This window comes from Primulina huaijiensis, chromosome 17 (assembly GCF_012295235.1).
Source record: "Primulina huaijiensis isolate GDHJ02 chromosome 17, ASM1229523v2, whole genome shotgun sequence".
Lineage (NCBI taxonomy): Eukaryota > Viridiplantae > Streptophyta > Magnoliopsida > Lamiales > Gesneriaceae > Primulina > Primulina huaijiensis.
The window spans coordinates 4,059,753-4,071,414 of NC_133322.1; the positions used below are offsets into that span (position 1 = coordinate 4,059,753).

Genomic DNA, 11,662 nt, shown 5'->3' on the forward strand with positions numbered 1-11,662 from the left:
ATATTACTTTTATGCCGAGAGTATTACTTTTTATTGTGAATATCGGTAGGGTTGACTCGTCTTACAGATAAAGATTCGTGAGACCGTCTCACAAGAGACCTACTCAATTTTGTTTGATTGATGGGATATTTTTTTAATGATATTAATTTAATTATTAATAGCTATCTTGACCAAAATCCACGTGGCTGTAAATTATGAAATAAAACCGGAGCATTGTTTGGGCTTACCTAGGGAAATTAGGCCACTTAAATGTGGGCCTTTTTTAGACCCACTAAATTTATATACTTGTCCATCTGGCCCACTGTTGGTTTTTCAATGCCATTAATATTGGGGAAAAAAAGAAAGAAAGTTGTATCATAAAAATATATAAATTATGATTAGCCAATAAATTTTGTTATTATCTAAAATTTCCCTTAATTATGACATTTATTCCCACCCTTATTTATTTGATATGTGGAAAGGGTTGCATTTTACCTCTTTTCTTTTTTCATGTCACTAACATTAAATTATTCAAAAAAAGTAGACTTTTCTTGAATAAAATTGTGAGCAAGTTGTTATATAATGTAATGATAAATGTTTAATTTCCCCCCTCTTGAATTACATTTTTATTACTATAGATGGGGTGGGTGGGGGTAGGGGGTAGGGGTAGGGGTGGGTAGACAAGAGAGAGACAATGGCACAATGCATGACACAAGGGTCATGATGCATGTCCAATAAAGGGAGAGCCCAATCTCAATCACTTGAGATTAAATCCCCTTTTCTTTTCTTCTCTCACTTTTTTTCTTCTTAGAAAAAAATATGAAGTAACTTTTTTCCTTTATGGGCCATGTAGGTTAATTCACCTAAAGTGGCCACCCACACCATCACCCATTCACATGACATGAGCACCAAAAGGATGGTGGAGTCAAATCATCTGAAAATTCCTGTTGAAAAAAAATGTTCTCTTCTTCATTTTTTTTTTTAAATATTTTAAATATTGTAACCATTTAATCTGATGTATTAAGATTGAGACTTGAACCTAATTCAATTCCGAAAGTTAGTTCAAAAGAAAAAGATTGTCCAAATCTATATATGCAACACCCGGAGATTTTATCCAACCTATGTGAGAGAACTAACATACGTTTCTCACATATGACATATGTGTGATATATTAAATCGTTCATCTTCGTCGAAATTCATCTTAGACTATATTCGATCTAGTTTAGTCGTCGTAAGTTCAGACAACAGGGGATTATATTGGTAAATGCAAACTTTTATTCATTTGGGATGTTGGAGATGGAGACCATAAAGGAGTTTGAGTATGTTTAATCATTTCTGTCTTGTGAAACTTCTTGCTTTATAATAATAATGTACTAAAAACTTGATTTATTATTCAATCCATTAGGTCTTTTGATTTTGTAAAGTGACCCAATCATTACAATGCACAAAGTGCAGCCTGTATTTTCCAGTTTCCTTTAATTAAATAATATAAACAAATTAAAACACCCACAATTTTATTTTTTCCCTAAAAAAAAGTATTAATAAAAAAAAAAATAAATAAAATCCACGATTCCTCCAAAAATCAAGCCTCAATCACCTCTTAATGCCTACTCTCAACTAAGCTCACGATTATGTTCAAAAGCGATCTTAAAACCAGGAAGAAGTTCGGCTTAGTTTTGCTTTATCTTAATATATATTTATAATTTAAATTAAAGTTGTGTACGTATTTATATACGAATTTATTCTATTTGTTAATCAGCACTTTCGGCAATTAAAGTATAATTTAATTTATGGTTTGATAAAAAAAAAAAATAAGCACCATATTTTATGAAATCATAAATATTTTAAAAAATAATAACAAACAATTGTCGTATTTCTATTGTTCTACACAATTATTGTTGCGTAATAATTCCAAGTCTCTAGTTTCAATACGAAATCAAGAACAATTAATAAGAAATTAAAGTAGGAGTAAGAAAGATACTCATCCTATTAGACCAGATATGAAAATGCAAAAACATGAACAACTTGATTCGATAATCGATTCAAACAACAAATCTAGAAAATGGTATATCCATTGCAAATATTTTACAATCTTTGACAATACTTATACCTAAATTCTTAGTGCCAATCATAAAACATTGCATTTATCATCTATTATGATTATTAAGAATCTTTATAATTGTGACAAAAATGGTGTCTTGATCTGTTTTTTGCTCTTCCAATTTTATTCTTATATGATACAAATATTACATTTTTTATTTTAATTTTTTTTAATTACAACAATTCAAATAACACTTTAGTCTCTCGATAATTTGTCAAATTTCACTTCAGTTCTTCGATAATTATAAAAAAAAACTGTACGCATACGCATCGCTTGTGCAAAGTAGCTAGTTTGAATAAAATGTAGGTCTGGCGTTGCATAGGGATACTCCAATCCATATCTATTGTCATATCTCCAAATAGAAACATCAATGGGAAATTATTTAATTCGAATTACCTATGTTCCCTCGTAGCAAATTGAATTTGGTTCTTCAGTCAAGCATAAAATCATACAATTGGTGGACTGACTCATCTCTTTTCTCAGCAATTTCTTGTGCTTCCAACATAAAAGGTGTTCGAAACTTTATAAATGATTTTTTGAAAACAGTTTGACATAGTTTGGTACAATAAACGGGTGATATATAATATAAGGATAAGTTAAAAATATATAAGATGTAAGATATTATATTTATTATTTGGTATGATTTTAATAAGAGTGATTAAATTCATATATTAGATTGTAATGACAAAATTAACCTTAATCGAGTGATACTAATAATTTTATTGAGATTTATAAAAATCATTTATATACTTATCTCGAGTTCATTTATATAATTATCATATTATATAATATATAAAAATAAATAAAAATATTTATTTGATGGGGCGGTGAAATGAGAGAACGATAGAGTTTAAGATTTTTATATATCGAGGATAATTAAGTCATTTGTGGTGTTTTTTATCGTTAAATTAAAATTATCACATGTCATAAAAGGGATACATTATCCTTGTATAAAACTATTTATCATGGACCTATGATATTATCATGTGCTTTTTAAAAAGGTACCAAACGTAGGCTAAGGAGGATTATTTATCAATCTCTCTTATCTCAATTACCAAACTATACCTTTAAGTTTAGTATAAAATTGATTTTTTTTAGCTGGATCATCAATCAATCAAGTCATTTATACCAATTTAATAATTTGTTAATAATTTCCCAATACCAAAAATGATTTTACAATAGAAATTCGAGTAAATGGATGGTTTGAAATTAATTTTTTCAACGCGAATTTCTACATCGAAAGTGAAATGAAAATTTGATGAGTTAATTTAACGTTAACTCATCGAAACAGGCAATTAAAAGGACAATGTGTGTTTGGGAAACCAGGCATTGAGAAATAATTAGCAACAAAAATAGACATTACATGGTCCCAATTGTTGCAATATGTCGAAGGTTGCTGATTTCAAGGTGCAAAATTAAAGGAATTTACAACAGTTGTTTTCTATGTAATTTCAAAATTAATATATACAATAATTATTACAATCCTGAAGTAAAACAGCAAAACAAAAACAAAAACAAAAGTTTATGTTAGACGGTCTCACTGATCGTATTTATTGAGACGGATCTCTTATTTGAGTCATTCATGAAAAAATATTACTTTTTATGTTAAGAGTAGTATTTTTTATTGTGAATATCGGTAAGATTGATCCGTCTCATAATAAAAATTCGTGAGACTTTCTCATAAGACACTTGGTCAAAGAAAAATATCAAGAAAAAAAAGTAAAGAATATAATTAGTATTTTAGTAATCAATAATTATTAATTAAATTAACTTGATTCTCCTCTAAAATTAACTTGTAGTACGGGGAAGTATAACAGAGGCACGCTTGCAACAGTCTTGAGACAGAAACAGTGTCATTGAGTCAAGACTGCTCATTTCTCGTGAAGCTTTCACTATGCACAAACATGGCGTCTCACCATTTTCCTCTCTCTCTCTCTCTCGCAAAGAGTGACAGCGCGCAAAAAACATCTGATTCTGAGCATTCCTGAAAGCTGTCATTAACTGTAAACATTGTACAATCCGTCTTTCACCACCTGCGTTCTTCTGTAGTCCTAGGAAAGTTCCTTTCCTTCTTTTCCTACCTGCAAGCTTTTGCTCAGCTTTTTTATTCTTCTTTTTTCCTTGCTTTTTTTTTTTGTGTGTTCTACCGTGTTGGGATTAAAATTTTTTTTAGTGTACTCAGTCAATTGAGTTTTAATAACGAGTTGTTGAAATTACTCTGTGGCCTTTGTCAATCTTGATTGCCCTCATGTCCGTTGTGTGTGCTTCCACATAATATGTCATGTTCCAGCAGAAAGATTACTGCTTTTTTGGTAGATTTTGGGCTGAATTGGTATGTTTGGTTTTGTTGGTTTTGATCAAGATGTCATAAAAAGTACATTTTACTTCTTAAGCTGTGGGGAAGGAAAGGTCCTTGCTTTCTATTTCCCTTCATTTTCAAGATTTTTGATATGGGCCATTTAGGAAAGGTGAAATGTGATGGTGGGGTCGTCTCTTTCAAGGCTTTTCTTGTTTCGCTTTACTAAAAATATGAGATGGCAGAGTCTTCATGTTGTTTGCTCTGTAACCTATTAGTGGATTCACAGCATTAATAGAAATATAGAAGCTCACGTTTTTTTTTTTTTATAAATTTCACGATAATTTGATGTTTCCATGAACCTTTTTGTCTTTGTGAGGATAAGAAAACATCTTTAGTTCCGTCCTCTTTTTTTTTTCCCCAAATTGCAAGCAACACAAAAATGCAATTCTTGTGTTTGTTGAGTATTTTGCTTTTTGGGTTGCTCTCATCTTCTCAACTCGGAATTACTCAAGTGTTCAATGATGAAGAAACACTACTAGAAATTGGGATAGAGCTTAAAATATCTGGTTGGAACGGAAATAACTCAGATTATTGCACGTGGCCTGGCATTTTTTGCAGCTCCAACAATTCATTTGTTGAGAGGCTTGATCTTTCTAATCACGGGCTTCAAGGTAATGTGACTCTCATTTCTCAGCTCAAAGCACTAAAGTGGCTTGATCTTTCATACAACAATTTCCAAGGCTTCATTCCATCTGCTTTTGGGTATTTATCGGAGCTTGAGTTTCTCGATTTATCATTCAATAAGTTTGGAGGTTCGATACCTCTAGAGTTGGGTAGGCTTAGAAATATCAGGGAATTAAATCTATCCAATAACTTGCTCGTGGGTGTTATACCTGATGAGCTTGAGGGTTTAGAGAAGCTGCAGGATTTACAACTGTTTTCAAATAGATTGAATGGCTCTATCCCATTGTGGGTGGGTAATCTTACCAATTTGAGAATCTTCGCTGCTTATGAAAATGAGTTGAGTGGTGTGATTCTTGCTAAGTTAGGTTCGGTCTCTGAACTTCAGTTGCTGAATCTTCATTCAAACCAGCTTGAGGGGTCGATTCCTGATAGCATTTTTGCAATGGAAAAGCTTGAAACATTGGTTCTGACTCTGAATAGATTGAATGGGAGTATTCCTGAATCTATTGGGAAGTGCAAAGACCTTTCGAGTATTCGGATTGGGAATAACAACTTGACTGGAGGCATTCCTAAAGAAATTGGAAACATCAGCGGCCTAACATATTTTGAAGCAGACAATAATAATCTTTCTGGAGAAATTGTGACCGAGTTTTCGACATGCTTGAATCTGTCCCTCCTTAATCTAGCCTCAAATGGGTTCACTGGAACCATCCCACCCGAGTTTGGCGAACTCGGTTATCTCCAGGAGTTCATTGTTTCTGGAAACAATCTGTTTGGAGACATCCCAATTTCAATTCTTCGGGGCAAGAATCTGAACAAGCTCGACTTAAGCAACAATAGATTCAATGGCACCATACCGGAGAGTATCTGCGATACTTCAAGATTACAGTTCCTACTTTTGGGTCAGAATTCAATAAGTGGGGAGATTCCACATGAGATTGGGAACTGCACAAAACTGCTCGAATTACATTTGGGTGGTAACAGTCTCACTGGAAGTATTCCACCCGAGATTGGGCGTATCAAGAACTTGCAGATTGCTTTAAATTTGAGTTCCAACCATCTCTATGGCCAATTGCCTGAAGAACTTGGAAGACTAGACAAGCTAGTTTCATTAGATGTATCTGATAATCAACTGAGTGGAAGCATTCCAGCTGCATTAAAAGGCATGCTAAGTTTGATAGAGGTTAATTTTTCAAACAATCAATTCAGCGGCCAAATACCTTCCTTTGTTCCCTTTCAAAAAAGCCTGAATTCAAGCTTTCTTGGAAATAAAGGGCTCTGTGGTGAGCCTTTAAGTATTTCTTGTGAAGGTTTGAACGATCAGGCTCATGATGCTTACCACCACAAGGTGCCTTACAGAATAGTATTGGTTGTCATTGGTTCGGGTTTGGCTGTTTTCGCATCGGTGACTGTAGTTGTATTGCTGTTTATGATGAGGGAGAGGGAAGAAAAAGTTGCAAAAGACTCAGGAACTGATGAAAATGAAACAAGTACTATGCCAGTAGTAATACTCGGAAATGTGTTTGTTGAGAACCTCAAGCAAGCCGTAGACTTTGAAGCAGTTGCCAAAGCAATTACGAAAGATACAAATAAGCTCTGTGTTGGTACATTTAGCACTGTGTACAAAGCCGATATGCCATCTGGTATGATATTATCCGTTAGAAAACTTAAATCAATGGATAGAACCATGGTTCATCATCGGAGCAAGATGATCAGAGAAGTTGAAAAGATGAGTAAACTCTGCCATGAAAATTTGATGAGGCCTATTGGGTTTGTGGTATTTGAGGAAGATGTTCTTTTATTACATCAGTACTTTCCAAATGGGACGTTGGCTCAGTTTCTTCACGATATTTCGAAGAAACCAGAATACAAACCTGATTGGTCTGCTAGACTTGCCATTGCCATTGGAGTGGCTGAAGGGCTGGCATTTCTCCATCATGTGGCCATTATCCACCTTGATATTTCTTCAGGCAACGTAGTTCTGGATCATAATTTTAATCCATTAGTCGGTGAAGTTGAAATATCCAAGCTCCTTGACCCATCTAGAGGGACAGCAAGTATCAGTGCTGTTGCTGGTTCATTTGGATATATTCCCCCAGGTAACCCCTCTATCTTGAATCTGAGTCGAACCAACATGAGGTCGTGCCGAAATTGTCCTTGGGTTCGCTCCTGTCATGATCTTATATTTTGATTCCATGAGAAATATTTGAGCAGAATAAGTTTGTGAGCTCCTTACCCTTGGAAGGGTGGTTTTTTGGATTTGAGCTCCACTTAAGTCTGTGTTCAATTCCCTGCTAGAATGCTCTCTTATCCTATTTCAAATTCCAAAATAAAATTTTTTTAACCATAGAACACGATTATACTTTGCACATGTCATTTTAGTAAATTACTTTTAACCTTATATTTAACTTGCCTACAATCTTTTTAACTTGTTCGACAGAATATGCATATACCATGCAAGTTACAGCGCCTGGCAACGTTTATAGCTATGGAGTTGTCCTGCTTGAGATCCTCACAACACGACTTCCCGTGGAAGAGGCTTTTGGTGAAGGGGTCGATCTGGTGAAGTGGGTTCATACTGCTCCTATACGAGGGGAGACCCCAGAGCAAATCCTTGACTCTCGGCTGAGCACTGTGTCGTTTGGTTGGAGGAAAGAAATGCTGGCTGCTCTAAAAGTAGCTTTACTCTGCACAGATAGCACACCAGCAAAACGGCCCAAAATGAAGAAGGTTGTCGAAATGCTTAATGAAATCTCTCAAAATTAGGCGAAGTGGATTTTTCTACTGATCATACTACACTGCAGTATATCTGGGCTACACCAGTTGACAAATTTCGTGTAATATTTGGGAAATGCTCGGGGGTTGGCTTCATCTTGGATTCTAGGTGGCGTGTAAAAGTTGATAATAAACCAGAGTTGCAATCTTTATAGATAGAAATTATCGAAGAGATGATCAGATGCAGAACAAATGCAATGAGAGTGGTTCTCTTAGAGTTGTGATTGGCCTTTAATCAGATGAATAAGAATTTGTTGGTTTCTGATATGTATGATATGAATTAAAATGTTATATGTTTGTATTATTTTAGATATAGCTAATTTTTAAATGTGTAAACAAATTGGTTAACCATGAAAAACAAAAACTGCAATAGTCTAGAGTCCACAATCTAGTAACGGTAAAAACTTGCTAAGAGCTTATGTTTGGCTTCAGTTTCTGCATCTGTGGTGGAATGGTTGTTTAAGATGATTGATAAGCTCCATGAACAGTATGTAGCTAAATTTGCTATGGTTGCGTGGGCTATTTGGAAGCAAAGGAATAATGAATTTTAGAACTCTTTTCACCTTTCAACTCCTGATACAGTTTTTACAGCCTCGAATGTTCTGTGTGTTAGATAAATGTGAAGTCCCAGGCGACAGTTGATGTAGCAAATCCTCACAGTAGTGGTATCAGTTTTGGAATGGTCTTGCGGGATGATTCTGGTGCATTTCTTGGGTTCGTTCTTCTGTCTTTTTTGGGGGACTGCCTCTTGTTGAAGGTGAGGCTATGAGCTTGCTCGAAGCTCTTTCGTGGGTGCACGATTTGAATTTCTAGAAGGTGGTGTTTGAATCGGACTTGAAAAGCGTGGTTGACTCGTTTGGCATTTCGGCAAATGATCTGTCTGAATTCGCTTCTATTATTGCCCAATGTAAGCTGCTCTTGGTTGTCAATCCTGAGTTTTCAGTACGGTTTGTGTGGCGGAAAGCGAATGAAATTGCTCATGCTACAGCTATGAATGCATATTGTTGTCCTAGTCCTAGTCCTAGTCCTTGCCTATGGGTTGAGACACCAACCTTTGTGGCTACCCTTTTCAACTCTTTATGTACTCGGCTTGATCATATTTTTATAATAGATTGAGTGCTTTTGATTCAAAAAAATATATATTTGGGTGCATGTTTGAAAGTAAGTGATACCAAAAATCGTCCCAATCGGCAATCACCCTACGCAATTAACATTCAAAAGAATAAGTTTTAAAAAATAGTTTGATAAATTCTATTTTCTACTCAACTTTTAACCCTCGCTTCAAAAATACCATTGATTGCATATTCAATTTATTATTGGTATGGATCACATGTTTTAAAAAATAGATATATATATATATCAGTTTTAAACTATATAAATTATAATTTTTAAAATGATGTAGTTTCTTTCACTTCATCTATAATTTAATACACACACTTGTTCTTACTCTTTCAAAAAATAATTTTATTAAATAGTTCTTGTAAAAAAATTGTTACAAATTTTCACGTACAAGTTGTGATAATTTGTTTTCCTACGTTTTTTTTTTTTACAAACAAATATCTTCTCATTTTGTCACAGGTAATAATCAAAATGCATGTTCTCCACTTGCTTAACTTGTCCTCATGAAAAGATCAGCAACACTTTTTCCTTCCATATCTTGGTAATGATAAATTTTTCTTTAATGAACAAGAAAAAAATAATCACCGGCCATGGGTAACAGCCATCCTCAAGCTTATGAACAAAAAATTTAATGAAATAAAATTAGCATCAAATAAGCACAGTGGTCAAGTTCTGGATCGCCATTTATCACGATTTTGAGACGCCTCCATGTTCTCTCTCGACATGCTCCACGAGGGTAACAGGATCATGAAATACTTTACTACATTTGGGACAGACATCAAGTGTCGCCTTCATGATCCCATTCCTTTCATGAACTTTTTCCACATGATCTACCAGAGCTCCAACATTAGGGAATCTTAAATTGCACCGTGGACACACTTCAACTTGCCCACTCAAACTTCCATGTTGACTCGTACTGCCATTGCTATTCTGGACTGCTCCATCCTTACTCAATGCTTGATTGAATTCGTTGCTCAATCTAGCCATTCCAGCTTCAGCTGTGGCTCGAACTGAAGAAGCTGCCTTGAGGAAACTTGTGCCCCAATTTGATGAAGAAGTGACCAGTGCTCCCTTGGGGTCATGTTTTTGGATTCTATTCAAAAATCCCATAAACTGAAATGAGGGTTCAGGTTTCTTGGGTCCAGGACACTTGTGGTCTGGTCCAAACCTATGTTTCAAACAATGGTCAACTGTACAATCTCTACATTTGATTGAATTTGAGAATGTTAGGATTTCTCTGCAGCCTGGTACTGGACATTTCCTTTTCTTGGTAGTGTTTTCATAGTTTGATGGGTCACACTCAATGTTTACATGTGATTCCCAAGTAATATTAGGATCTTCATTGTGGATCAAACGAACTCCTTTTGCACAGAGGGGGCAGACGACAACAGTAACATCATGTTTGTTAGCTTCGGGACATTGGTGTCTGCCATAGCTCCGGTGCTCAACACAGAATACCTGTGAAGATTTTACAGGGGAATTTAGAATAATGAGAAGAGCTGAATTTATGATAGTCATCGGTAGATGAAATGAGGAACATGGGCGATTAACATTAGCAATTACTATAGACAGTATAGTCCCAACTATGATTAATGAAACCAGAACATGCTATGGCAGAAAGTAAAATGGATGACAAAGGATAGAAATGAATCTAAGCTATAGCTCGTCATGACCCCTTGTTTCATTTTATTTCGTATAGAAGTTTAAAAACAATTAGAAGCTTGATCTTAATCCATGGTCGCAGACGTTAATGTTCTCCAGATATCTCTTTAAACAAACTCCATTATTGTGCCAGTAAAACTACTCTAACAATTAAGTGCAAGTATACATCATTCATCACCAGACACCATATGTCAATATAGTTTCACACTTTTCTGTTCAAGGTCGATAAATTCAACTCTTTCTAGATGAATTTGAAAATAAATCGCTCATGCCAAACAATTACCTCAATTTGTTAAGATTGGGACCTTTCTATCAAGACAAACTTCACAGCAGTAATTCAGAACCTTCCACACATACTACAAGTCTGCAATCCTTATGCTCTAAAAAACATTTTTACACGGTCTACCCATAAAAAATTCCCAATTCCCAAAAAAAAAAAAAAAAAAAAATAAAAAAAAAAAAAAAAAAAAAAAAAAACAAATTTTAAGGCAAGTATCAGATCTCATCGGAATAGACTACAAAAGGAAAACAAAAAACAAAAAAACACCCGGTAATTCCGTTGAAAAATGAACAACCATTTTTCTAAAAGCTGATGATGAAACAACAAAATAAAAATAGAATAAAATTTCCTGCAGTTCCTAATAAATTCTAAATCATCAAACCCAACAATACTGCATACACATAAATCTACTGATTCCATCAAAATCACGAGTACACTAACATGCATACAATATCATAAACATACCTGATTGCAACAATCACATGTGAAAGGAAGGAAATCAATCTGGTGGCAGTCGTCAACGCTGCAGTGTTTCCCTAAATTTGGTAATGCCGGAGTCCCCATGATTTCGAACACGGGATCTTGTTCCGGCGAGAAAAGAGAATTTGATATGACACATCAATTGAAATGCGTTTATAAATCTTGAAATTCGTAGCGTGTTGTCTGGATTCGTGCCGGCAACGGCAAAATCGGGGTTAGATTTTTCTACCCCAATCCCGCAATTGGACAAAGAAAATGCAGGGAAAAGAAAAGACAACGCGGA

At 34.8% G+C, this 11,662-nt stretch overlaps 2 protein-coding genes across 2 annotated transcripts; one reads left to right on the forward strand and one right to left on the reverse strand.

Moving 5' to 3' along the window:
* Window positions 1-3,889: 3,889 nt before the first annotated feature.
* Window positions 3,890-8,178, forward strand: LOC140962882 (leucine-rich repeat receptor-like tyrosine-protein kinase PXC3). The gene is made up of 2 exons (XM_073421945.1): window positions 3,890-7,162; window positions 7,504-8,178. The coding sequence occupies exons 1-2, from the start codon at window positions 4,819-4,821 to the stop codon at window positions 7,827-7,829; spliced, it is 2,670 nt and encodes an 889-aa protein (XP_073278046.1). The 5' UTR covers window positions 3,890-4,818; the 3' UTR covers window positions 7,830-8,178.
* Window positions 8,179-9,502: 1,324 nt separating this feature from the next.
* LOC140962425 (zinc finger AN1 and C2H2 domain-containing stress-associated protein 13-like) lies at window positions 9,503-11,662 on the reverse strand. Its single transcript, XM_073421308.1, has 2 exons — window positions 11,365-11,662; window positions 9,503-10,415 (listed from the first exon to the last, which is right to left on the reverse strand). Exons 1-2 carry the CDS (start codon window positions 11,461-11,463, stop codon window positions 9,645-9,647), a joined length of 870 nt encoding a protein of 289 aa, XP_073277409.1. The 5' UTR covers window positions 11,464-11,662; the 3' UTR covers window positions 9,503-9,644.